Source organism: Schistocerca nitens, chromosome 9, assembly GCF_023898315.1.
Source record: "Schistocerca nitens isolate TAMUIC-IGC-003100 chromosome 9, iqSchNite1.1, whole genome shotgun sequence".
NCBI lineage: Eukaryota > Metazoa > Arthropoda > Insecta > Orthoptera > Acrididae > Schistocerca > Schistocerca nitens.
In genome coordinates this window covers 212056607-212069725 of record NC_064622.1, presented here as the reverse complement: position 1 = coordinate 212069725, position 13119 = coordinate 212056607, and the positions used below count along the sequence as shown (strand labels likewise).

The following is a 13119-nucleotide window of genomic DNA, read 5'->3' as shown; positions in this document are numbered from 1 at the left end:
TTGTCATGTATTGTTGTTTTTCTGACATGTTCCACATCCTGGAGGACCTCCTCACTACGGATCAATTGGAATGAAGTAAATCTAATCTAAACAGATTCCGAACCAAGCCTTAGGATGTCGTTGATGGTGAGGACAGGAGCCCTGGCAACGGAAGGAAAGGCGGGTTCTCAGAAAATAGAAATGAGTGATAACACGATAACACAAGTCATGAACTCTCAGGCAAATCAGGACAAACTAATTGAAACAGTGGATCCCGGAATCCTTCAACTCCCACAAAAAGAGGAAAAAAAAACAAAACAAAAAGAACTCTGATAGGAGAGTTTGAGTAGGTCCAGAATATATCTCCACTATCCCAACTCTACGAAGAAGAATAAGAAGCACAGCAACGTCTTTTGCTGTTGAGGTAACAGGTAGTACTTACAAGAGGAACCTCACTGAAAAAGAATCTGATAAAAGCAAAAGTAGGCCTGACCAAACTAAAACTGATAAAATCAAAAGTGGCTATACCAAACGTGCTAATACGTCTTCAAACTGATACTGCAAGAACTGTGAAGTTTATCAGGACCAAAAAATGATTAAGTTCTCAAACGAGTATCGATCCATACCAGTTGTGCGATAATAAATGTAAAGAATAGCCGGCCAGTGTGGCCGAGCGGTTCTAGGCGCTTCAGTCTGGAACCGCGCGACCGCTACGGTCTCAGGTTCGAATCCTGCCTCGGGCATGGATGTGTGCGATTTCCTTAGATTAGTTAGGTTTAAGTAGTTCTAGGTTCTAGAGGACTGATGACCTCAGATGTTAAGTCTCATAGTGCTCAGAAGCATTTGAACCATTTTTCTTGTAAAGAATTAATTTATTGTGTAGTTGGACACCGGAACGAGTATCTAAAACTGTTTAGTGTAAGTACAAAAGTAGACTAATATTTTAAGTAACGAAAAAGTATTAACGGCTCAGATTAGTTTGCTAATGTCTTCGAAATTAAAATACATATTGGTCATACTCACGCAATTTCTTTCCTTCTTGCTATATTAAAAAAAAATTAGTCGTACACCTTATAATACCAATGACACTGTTTAGAAGACCTGCTTGTAAATTGTACCACTTTGTCCCTCTCATCTTAGACTGCGGTGGCACATGTTATGGGATAACGATAAGCACTTATAACAATGGGGGTGTTATTGCGTGCAGAATGTATAAAAGAGGGGTGCACTGATGGAGCTGCCATCTGCACTCCGATGATTCATATGAAAAGGTTTCCGACGTAATTATGATCGCACGAAGGAAATTAACAGGCTTTGAACGCATATGGTAGATGGAGCTAGACGCATGGGGTATTCCATTTCGGAAATCGTTTGGGACTTCAGTATGCCGTGGTCCACAGTGTCAAGAGTGAGCTGAGAATACCAAATTTCTGGCATTCCCTCTCACCAAGGACAACGCAGGGGCCGACACCTTCACTTAACGACCGTGATTTGCGGCGTTTGCGTAGAGTTGTCAGTGCTAACAGGCAAGCAACACTGCGTGAAATAAACGCGCCCGAAATCAATGTGAGACGTACGGCGAACGTATCCATTAGGACAATGCGTCGAAATTTTGGATTCATGGGCTATGGCAGCAGACGACAGTCGCGAGTGCCTTTGCCAACAGCAAGGCATCGCCTACAATGCCTCTCCTGGGCTCGTGACCATATGGATTGTACGCTAGACGACCGAAAAGCCAAGTCCTGGTCAGATGAGTCCCGATTTCAGTTGGTTCGAGTGTGGCGCGGATCCCACGAAGCCACAGACCCAAGTTATCAACAACGCTGGTTCAAAAATGGCTCTGAGCATTATGGGACCCTAGAACTTGTTGTTGTTGTTGTGGTCTTCAGTCCTGAGACTGGTTTGATGCAACTCTCCGTGCTACTCTATCCTGTGCAAGCTTCTTCATCTCCCAGTACCTACTACAACCTACATCCTTCTGAATCTGCTTAGTATATTCATCTCTTGGTCTCCCTCTACGATTTTTACCCTCCACGCTGCCCTCCAATGCTAAATTTGTGATCCCTTGATGCCTCAGAACATGTCCTACCAACCGGTCCCTTCTTCTCGTCAAGTTGTGCCACAAACACCTCTTCTCCCCAATTCTATTCAATACCTCCTCATTAGTTATGTGATCTACCCATCTAATCTTCAGCATTCTTCTGTAGCACCACATTTCGAAAGCTTCTATTCTCCTCCTGTCTGAACTATTTATCGTCCATGTTTCACTTCCATACATGGCTACACTCCATACAAATACTTTCAGAAACGACTTCCTGACACTTAAATCTATACTCGATGTTAACAAATTTTTCTTCTTCAGAAACGATTTCCTTGCAATTGCCAGTCTACATTTGATATCCTCTCTACTTCGACCATCATCAGTTATTTTACTCCCTAAATAGCAAAACTCCTTTACTACTTTAAGTGCCTCATTTCCTAATCTAATTCCCTCAGCATCACCCGATTTAATTTGACTACATTCCATTATCCTCGTTTTGCTTTTGTTGATGTTCATCTTATATCCTCCTTTCAAGACACTGTCCATTCCGTTCAACTGCTCTTCCAAGTCCTTTGCTGTCTCTGACCGAATTACAACCTCAAAGTTTTTACTTCTTCTCCATGAATTTTAATACCTACTCCGAATATTTCTTTTGTTTCCTTTACTGCTTGCTCAATATACAGATTGAATAACATCGGGGAGAGGCTACAACCCTGTCTCACTCCTTTCCCAACCACTGCTTCCCTTTCATGCCCCTGGACTCTTATAACTGCCATCTGATTTCTGTACAAATAGCCTTTCGCTCCTTGTATTTTACCCCTGCCACCTTCAGAATTTGAAAGAGAGTATTCCAGTTAACGTTGTCAAAAGCTTTCTCTAAGTCTACAAATGCTAGAAACGTAGGTTTGCCTTTTCTTAATCTTTCTTCTAAGATAAGTCGTAAGGTTAGTATTGCCTCACGTGTTCCAGTATTTCTACGGAATCCAAACTGATCTTCCCCGAGGTCCGCTTCTACCAGTTTTTCCATTCGTCTGTAAAGAATTCGCGTTAGTATTTTGCAGCTGTGACTTATTGAACTGATAGTTCGGTAATTTTCACATCTGTCAACACCTGCTTTCTTTGGGATTGGAATTATTATATTCTTCTTGAAGTCTGAGGGTATTTCGCCTGTCTCATACATCTTGCTCACCAGATGGTAGAGTTTTGTCATGACTGGCTCTCCCAAGGCCATCAGTAGTTCTAATGGAATGTTGTCTACTCCCGGGGCCTTGTTTCGACTCAGATCTTTCAGTGCTCTGTCAAACTCTTCACGCAGTATCTTATCTCCCATTTCGTCTGCATCTACATTCTCTTCCATTTCCATAATATTGTCCTCAAGTACATTGCCCTTGTATAAACCCTCTATATACTCCTTCCACCTTTCTGCCTTCCCTTCCTTGCTTAGAACTGGGTTGCCATCTGAGCTCTTGATATTCATACAAGTGGTTCTCTTCTCTCCAAAGGTCTCTTTAATTTTCCTGTAGGCAGTATCTATCTTACCCCTAGTGAGACAAGCCTCTACATCCTTACATTTGTCCTCTAGCCATCCCTGCTGAGCTATTTTGCACTTCCTGTCGATCTCATTTTTGAGACGTTTGTATTCCTTTCTGCCTGCTTCATTTACTGCACTTTTATACTTTCTCCTTTCATCAATTAAATTCAATATTTCTTCTGTCACCCAAGGATTTTTATTAGCCCTTGTCTTTTTACCTACTTGATCCTCTGCTGCCTTCACTACTTCATCCCTCAGAGCTACCCATTCTTCTTCTACTGCATTTCTTTCCCCCATTCCTGTCAATTGTTCCCTTATGCTCTCCCTGAAACTCCCTACAACCTCTGGTTCTTTCAGTTTATCCAGGTCCCATCTCCTTAAATTCCCACGTATTTGCAGTTTCTTCAGTTTCAATCTGCAGTTCATAACCAATAGATTGTGGTCAGAATCCACATCTGCCCCTGGAAATGTCTTACAATTTAAAACCTGGTTCCTAAATCTCTGCCTTACCATTATATAATCTATCTGATACCTTTTAGTATCTCCAGGATTCTTCCAGGTATACAACCTTCTTTTATGATTCTTGAACCAAGTGTTAGCTATGATTAAGTTATGCTCTGCGCAAAATTCTACAAGGCGGCTTCCTCTTTCATTTCTTCCCCCCAATCCATATTCACCTACTATGTTTCCTTCTCTCCCTTTTCCTACTGACGAATTCCAGTCACCCATGACTATTAAATTTTCGTCTCCCTTCACTACCTGAATAATTTCTTTTATCTCGTCATACATTTCATCTATTTCTTCATCATCTGAAGAGCTAGTTGGCATATAAAGTTGTACTACTGTAGTGGGCGTGGGCTTCGTGTCCAACTTGGCCACAATAATGCGTTCACTATGCTGTTCGTAGTAGCTAACCCGGACTCCTATTTTTTTATTCATTATTAAACCTACTCCTGTATTACCCCTATTTGATTTTGTATTTATAACCCTGTAATCACCAGACCAAAAGTCTTGTTCCTCCTGCCACCGAACTTCACTAATTCCCACTATATCTAACTTTAACCTATCCATTTCCCTTTTTAAATTTTCTAACCTACCTGCCCGATTAAGGGATCTGACATTCCACGCTCCGATCCGTAGAACGCCAGTTTTCTTTCTCCTGATAACGACGTCCTCCTGAGTAGTCCCCTCCCGGAGATCCGACTGGGGGACTATTTTACCTCCGGAATATTTTACCCAAGAGGACGCCATCATCATTTAATCATACAGTAAAGCTGCATGTCCTCTACTTAAACCTAACTAACCTAAGGACATCAAATACATCCATGCCCGAGGCAGGATTCGAACCTGCGACCGTAGCAGTTGCGCGGTTCCTGTCTGAGCGCCTAGAACCACTAGACCACCGCGGCCGGCTAACAACGCTGGTGGTGGCTCTATAATGGTATGGGCTGTGTTCACATAGATAGACTGGGTCCTCTGGTCTAACTGAACCGATCATTGTCTGAAAATAGTTATGTTCGGCTGCTTGGATTTCCAATTACAGCTATTCAATGAGTTCATATACCAAAACAACGATTGATCTTTTATGGATGAAAAGGTACCATGTTACTCGACCACAACTCTACGCGATTAGATTGAAGAAAGCTCTGGACAATTCGGGTGAATGATTCGTTCACCCGGATCGCCCAACATGAATCCAATCGAACATTTATGGGACATAAATGAGAGGTCAGTCCGTACACAAAATTTTGCACCGGCAACAGTTTCTTGTTTACGGACAGCTAAAGAGGCAACATGTTTCAATACTTTTGCCAGGAACTTATTGAGTCCATGTCAGCCTGACCTGTTGCACTAAGCCGAGCAGAAGGAGGTCCGAAGCGATACGGGAGGCATCCGATGACTTTTGTCACCTCAGTATACTGTGTTGCATCTTTCAAATCGTAGAAAATTTATTTACGAAACTTTGGACTTAAGTGTTTGGCATAATGAGCTGCACATTAATAGTATTACATTTAGATAACGTTTATTAAATTTCATTAAAATCAGAAAACATTTGAAAGTGGGACAATTTAAGAAGCTTTGCCCTACCTCAAAGGCGGTGGCTACGGCAATGTGTAGTAGGCATGAGCATTACCTCAGGTCTCCTATTAACGCTCCTACTACACACTGACAATGCCATCGCCTAAGACGTACACTACTGGCCATTAAAATTGCTACACAACGAAGGTGACGTGCTACAGACGCGAAATTTAACCGACGGGAAGAAGATGCTTTGATATGCAAATGATTAGCTTTTCAGAACAGTCACACAAGGTGGGCGCCGGTGGCGACGCCTACAACGTGCTGACATGAGGAAAGTTTCCAACCGATTTCACATACACAAACAGCAGTAGACTGGCGTTGCCTGGTGAAACGTTGTTGTGATGCTTCGTGTAAGGAGGAGAAATGCGTACCATCACGTTTCCGACTTGGATAAAGGTCGGATTGTAACCTATCACGATTGCGGTTTATCGTATCGTGACATTGCTGCTTCCGTTGGTCGAGATCCAATGACTATTAGCAGAATATGGAATCGGTGGGTTCAGGAGGGTAATACGGCACGCCGAGCTGGGTCCCAACGGCCTCGTATCACTAGCAGTCGAGATGACAGACATCTTATCCACATGGCTGTAACGGATCGTGCAGTCACGTCTCGATCCCTGAGTCAGCAGATGGGGACGTTTGCAAAACAACAACCATCTGCACGTACAGTTCGACGACGTTTGTAGCAGCATGGACTATCTTCTCGGAAACCATGGCTGCGATTACCCTTGACGCTGCATCACACACAGGAGCGCCTGCGATGGTGTACTCAACGACGAACTGGGTGCATTAATGGCAAAAATTGGCACAAATTGCAAAACGCCATTTTTTCGGAAGACTCCAGGTCTGTTTACAGCATCATGATGGTCGCATCCGTGTTTGGCGACATCGCGGTGAACGCACATTGGAAGCGTGTATCGTCATCGCCATACTGGCGTATCACCCGGAGTGATGGTATGGGAGGCCATTGGTTACACGTCTCGGCCACCTCTTGTTCTCAATGACGGCACTTTGAACAGTGGACGTTACATTTAAGATGTGTTACGAACCGTTGCTCTACCCTTCATTCGAACCCTGTGAAACCCTTCATTTCAGCAGGATAATGCACGACCACATGTTGCAGGTCCTGTACGGGCCTTTCTGGATACTGAAAATGGTCGACTGCTGCCCTGGCCAGCACATTCTACAGATCTCTCACCAACTGAAAACGTCTGGTCAATGGGGGCCGATCAACTGGCTCGTCACAATACGCCAGTCACTACTCTAGATGAACTGTGGTATCGTGTTGACGCTGCGTGGGCAACTATACCTGTAAACGCCATCCAAGCTCTGTCTGACTCAATGCCGAGGCGTATCAAGGCCGTTATTACGGTCAGAGGTTGTTGTTCTGGGTACTGATTTCTCAGGATCTATGCACCGAAATTGCGTGAAAACCTAATCACATGTCAGTTCTAGTATAATATATCTGTCCAATGAATACTCGTTTATCATCTGCATTTCTTCTTCGTGTAGCAATTTTAATGGCCAGTAGTGTATATTGGGCTATAGGAACTGACGTAAGCGTCGAAACACGCTCAGTCAATTAACAATATACGGAGATGGTTCAAATGGTTCAAATGGCTGTGAGCACTATGGGACTTAACTTCTGAGGTCATCAGTCCCCTAGAACTTAGAACTACCTAAACCTAACTAACCTAAGGACCTCACACACATCCATGCGCGAGGCAGGATTCGAACCTGCGACCGCAGCGGTCGCTCGGTTCCAGACTATAGCGCCTAGAACCGCTCGACCACTCCGGCTGGCAATATACGTAGATACCTCTGTAAATTGTACGCGTGTGTGGTGTGATGGGTTGGGCTGTCGTAGGTCAGAGTGACTCTCCAAGGATCACGGCGTCCCTTGGAGCACGTCGCACAACGTGCCACAGCCGTCATCAGGGTAAAGGGGGCGCTACTTGCTACAAATAACCCTGGGTCAGTTGCTCATGAATGTAGCTTTATATATAATATACAAATATCAAGTTCATGAAAAGCCTTACGTATGTTGCCTGGAACAACGACAGACAGGCGACGAGGACGCTGGAGACAAACTGCGTCATTACCATTGGGCTCATGGTAACATTTAAGTGCCTGACGAACCTGCAACATGAGAACAGTGAAACAGTGAGCTGCAATGGTAGCATCGTCATCAGATACAGACCATGTGGAACACTTGAACTTTTAAGCACGGAGACACTCTTAACCTGTCCGAAATAATGAGTTTCACAGTTTTAATAAGTCTAAAAAGCTATGTCAGTTCATCCAGAATAGACGTGCAAGCTTCAAATTAACTTTCATGAGCACTTTACCTAACAAATAACTTTCTTGCCACTATCAGTTAAAGCCACTTGAAGAGCACAACCCAAACATCAACCGTCGATACAGGGCGGGTTACGTACAAACATCCGCGAACACCGATATTTTCTGGCACTTACAATTAAGTTATGGGTACCCCTGGATGTCGCTAGCTGTTGTTGCAGCCCTTTCTGCGCATGATCAAACAAATTCTGCGTCTTATTATTAGCGCAGAGCCGTTTTATAAGGTGATGTGTGAAATGGTGCTTACAACTGTAGACTAACGTTTAAATAATGTAGACATATCGTTAAGAATTGTGAAGCACTCACTGCTATAGACTAAAAATTTACTGGGTGTGAAGAATCTATAGTTACATTTCTGAAGAATTTGTGAGTGGTATTGCCACATTTGATTAACGGTTATCTCCCAACTTAAGTCAGAAAGTAAAATTACTATATTAGACGAAATATAAAGTGGTTGGGTGTTAGATGAATTAAGGTGGTTGTTACAGATACAAAGAATAAGATCGCTGGTTTTAGTGAATTGTACATTGCAGAGCAGTGTAATGTTAAAAATGAATGAAAGCGTAAAACAACACTTTCACTCAAATGTTTAAAACATACAAACGGGACTTCGGGGACCACGTCTCCACCCACACATCCACAGAAAATAAAGCCAATGGTCGGTGACGGTAGTTCATTGCTGCCTATGTTATTTCTTTTTCTTCAAGAATCAAGTGGAAACTTCGGCACAAAATTTTACCTTCTACGCTTTTCTTCCATTTAGTAATAGCAAACGTCTTCTTTTTCCACGTTCTGGGATAAGTTATAAAACTTCTGAGTCGTTATCAGCTGTATTTCGATTTCACATTGATAAATATATACAAGTACTTCAGAAAGTAAACCATTCCGTAGACCGAAAATATTTTGCGTGAGTCGAATGCATTTTAGGGAACATTAACAGAGAAACTTTATTATGGACTGATTATTGCAGATTTAGGTCTGCCACTGTGACAGTATTCTTAAGTGTCAATCACTAGCACACTGTGGTGTTCCTCCCCCGCATTGAAAATCTGATTAAATAAGCGGAGGTGTCTTCAGAACATACCAATATTAGGAAGACCTCACCCCTAGCTGTGACTCAGTTTTCCGTAAAATCGTCTGAGTCTCTGTGCTACTTCCAGAATAGTCAGTTACCATACTTATGTTTATGATGCACAAAAAATGCAAATCTGGAGCATTGCATCAATATTTCTCGTTTTTCCAGTAGTTATAAGAAATAAGATAAGTGTAAACATGATGGAAATTTTGTATTTATGTCCATATTAATGAACCGGCCCAACTTCGGACGGGTAGCAGTATGTACGGCCATACGACTTGACTGGCGTAGAGTACTTTGCTTGCGGGTAGGGTTGCCATCCCTAGCTGGGACATAGTCGGGACCCTCTGAGGTGGGGGTGTAGAAACGATGTAAAATCTATATTTGATGTGATTACTTTTTATTTAGAACACAAATACATGGAACTTATTACGGCAGAAATAGTTGATACACCACATCTTTCGAACTAATTCGCATTTTCCAGCAAGTCTTTTTTCCTTTTTACGTATTTATGAAACTTCATGAAAGTCAGCTCGTAGTTAAAATGGCATTGTAAGACTGATTCCACAGTCACTGGCAGCTAATGATTTCTTTCATCAGTCTACTGGGCCGACGTCAGCGAAAATAGTCATTCTACATTGCCGTTGTGTGCGGAAATAGAAAACAAATACTAGCATATTTTGGCAGTCTGCGTTTGCGATCAGTATTTGCGGTTTCCTTAAGAATGTAAATCCACCTTTCCTCCACGGAAAGTTTAGACTACCACTCTTCCAAGTAACGCTTGCTTTGTAAATAGCTCTTCAGATACATGTACGTTCCTGAAAACAGTTGTTGCCGGTGTAACACTATATTACCTATAATGACCTTATCTAACTTCTTTGTCTGTTTTTACTTAATGTGACTTTTTTGATGTTGCAACCATACAAATGTTTCATTCACGTAATTTACGTAATTTTAATTAATCTACGGATGTAATTTCAAAAGTAGTATAATTTAAGAGAGTGAAAATGTTAAATTCTTACTTGTAATACTGGTTCATGCATAAGAAAAGTGAGTCTGTATCACGTAAAAGTTGGAGGTCAGTCCCTCCGCAACAGAAGTGGCTAGGCGGGAATAGTAGAAGTGGATCTGGCGGTCGAGCTGCAAGACTCGGTGGCTAGCAGGTAAACGTGGGCGCATCTTGTGGAGTGAAACAGGCGAGAATAATCGCAGGATCATGTAATGCAGCATCGAATATGACGTAATTTGGTTTATTATTCATGACATACTTTGACTGGCTCTGTGTAACTAAAGTCCGAGGCTAAGTAGAGAAGTTTCAGAGCTAGTTACACAGGAAGAGCCATGGATACTTTTGCCTCCTTTTTTGAATAGCACAGGAGATTTCCATCACCTTCATCTCAAATTAACATTTGAGTTCAAAAATGGTTTAAATGACTCTGAACACTGTGGGACAACATCTGAGGTCATCAGTCTCCTAGAACTTAGAACTACTTAAACCTAACCAACCTAAGGACATCACACACACATCCATGCCCGAGGCAGGATTCGAACCTGCGACCGTAGCGGTCGCGCGGTTCCAGACTGAAGCGCCTAGAACATTTGAGTACTGTGAAACTGCATGGACCAGTTATGCGGTTTCTTTTTCAGTAATAAGTTTGTGTTCTGTAAACTTTGTGTTGAGCATCCGTATTTCATTCTTTACCTAGGCAGGGTCATGTCCAAATTGCTACTGTACTAAAAACGTCATTTCAGTAAACTTTCGCTACAGTTAATAAACTTAGTGGAGTAACAAATTTCGTAATTATTCAGCGAGCATAAGGTTTGAACTACTCCACGCATTTTTCATAAAAGGATAGTTAAAAGTTTGATCAATGTACCACTACAAACAGAAGATATAAAGCATTCAGTTTAAAGATTCTTCTTATTGAGCTAATGACGTTCATAGTTTCATGTGTTAAGTAGTTAACAGTGTTTCTAATATTGTGTTGTGACTAAAATTTTCAGCTTCGATCCGTATCTACTGACGAACTAGTCTCTGGATGCCCATGCTAATAGTTGGGCCAGATTTAAGCTTCATAGTACAACAGCAGTACTCAAGAAGCGAATGTTTCATTTTTATAGCTTGTCTGTACCACAGCAAGCAAACAATTGCTAATATTCTGACTATAAGAGATTGCGGTATTACATATCCCATCTAAGTCGAATACTATAAAGAAGTGAGTGCTGCTTCAGAATACAAAGGAAAATCTATACAAAAAATACACTTACTTGGTAACTATTTCAACGGCAGTAATTTCTAACAATTAAACTGATAAATAACCTTGTCCAAGTTATTAATGCCCTTCCATTTACCTATAATGATAATTAGCTTCCAACTTTAAAGTACAGATAGTAAGTGTTACTGAGAGCGGTTTATTGCCTAAACGTATCAATATTCCTCCTGTGTAATTCATGCCAAACCACTGGCACAATTCTTACGAATCTGCGCTATTGACTTGTATCTTATCAGCAAAACAGAATTTCAGTATCGAGTAAAAGTGAGTCCCAGTAGTTAACTTTCTTCATGGACCATGCTAGTACTTGGCACAATTTTGCCGAATTAGGATGGCAACCGTTCCCTTTTACGTAATTACAGTTAGTTGATTACTAATAGGGCATTGCTTCGATTTCTGTTTGTTCTGATATTGGTTCATTCCTGTAGAAATCTTTCGAGAAACAAAAACAGTCCGACACCTCCCCATTACGAGCAATCTCGGTTAAATAAATACCCTTTCAGCCGATAGTCTTGTACCTGAAATCTTCACATCACTTTTAGTCAGCTGAATATTAGCGTTTTCTATCATCACCCAATCTGTGGTTTCAGATAGCGTCATCCAACCAAATACCTGATGTTTATTAACAAGAGTAGCCCAGTTCTCTAAGTAATCAAATGTTGTGGTACAGAAATCCATTGCCCCTTCTTCAAATTTAGAAATCAAATTAATTATGTCTTGGTTAGGATTCTCATTCTTTAATGTGTTCAAATCCACCTTCGTCTGCACACCAATAAAACTGGCTGTCTTCCTTTCACTCAGACATCTCTGAGTCTCGATTAATATATTTCTTATTACAATTATTGAGACTTTATTCTTCTACACGCTTTTCACATATCTTTCAAACAGAGCCAAGTTTGACTGAAGAAACATGAAGTAAATTTCAATGATCGGACTACTGAAAAATCTAAAATTAATTTAGGTCGCCCGTTTTCGGGGTCAAAAAGTTGTTTTAATCGAATCCAAAGCTTAAGAATTCTCTCAGCTGCAGGCATTGGCAACAGCCATCTTGTTTTTGAGTGAGAGAGAAGAGCCTGATGATTGACATAAACGTATAAGCACAGATCTTTCACCTTCTCTGTCCTTACCATGTATATGGAAAAATAATTAAATATGTTCATGTCGATTAAGACCCTAGCAATGCTTGATACCATATTATCGAGAACATGGGCAGGGCATTCAATTAGTTCTAAATTTTTTTCTAGTTCTTCTTCAGTTTGGTGAAACACATTCTGCTGGCCGCGTCGATGAAGCCCTCCGAAGTTGGTAATGGTACTGTCTTCACAAAAAGAGATTAATTCTTCCAATGTAATTTGCAGTTGTGGTTCTTCAACTTCTCCCAGCGTATTTCTTGCTCGAACAGTCCACGGGTGTACTGCCGGTCCATAGTGTCCAACGGGCACAATATTTGGGCTACCAGACATGTCGCAATCGTCACGTGCGCTTCCTCCTCGAAATACTCCATATAGAAATTCGCGACCACAGGCGAAAGTGGGCTCCTCATTGCGACTCATTCTGTTTGCTCAAAGTATTCTCCATTAAACAGAAAATACGTGGATGTCAGAAGGTGCCTGAGCTCATTGCACAGAAATTTGACGAGAAGACGAACGATCTTTTCAGGCACGTTCTGACCTCCACGTATTTTCTGTTTATTCGAGAATACTATGAGCAAACAGAAGGAATCGCAATGGGGAGCCCACTTTCGCCTGTGGTCGCGAATTTCTATATGAAGCTTTGGCGT

The 13119-nt window shown here is 41.7% G+C and overlaps 1 protein-coding gene across 1 annotated transcript in view; it reads right to left on the bottom strand.

Annotated features, from left to right (window-relative positions):
- Nucleotides 1-13119, bottom strand: part of LOC126204129 (odorant receptor Or2-like) — a 70273-nt gene that overhangs the window by 38825 nt on the left and 18329 nt on the right. The window contains exon 2 of the mRNA XM_049938542.1: nt 7673-7772. Coding sequence (XP_049794499.1) covers nt 7673-7772 — 100 coding nt within the window. The remainder of the gene's footprint in view (nt 1-7672; nt 7773-13119) is intronic.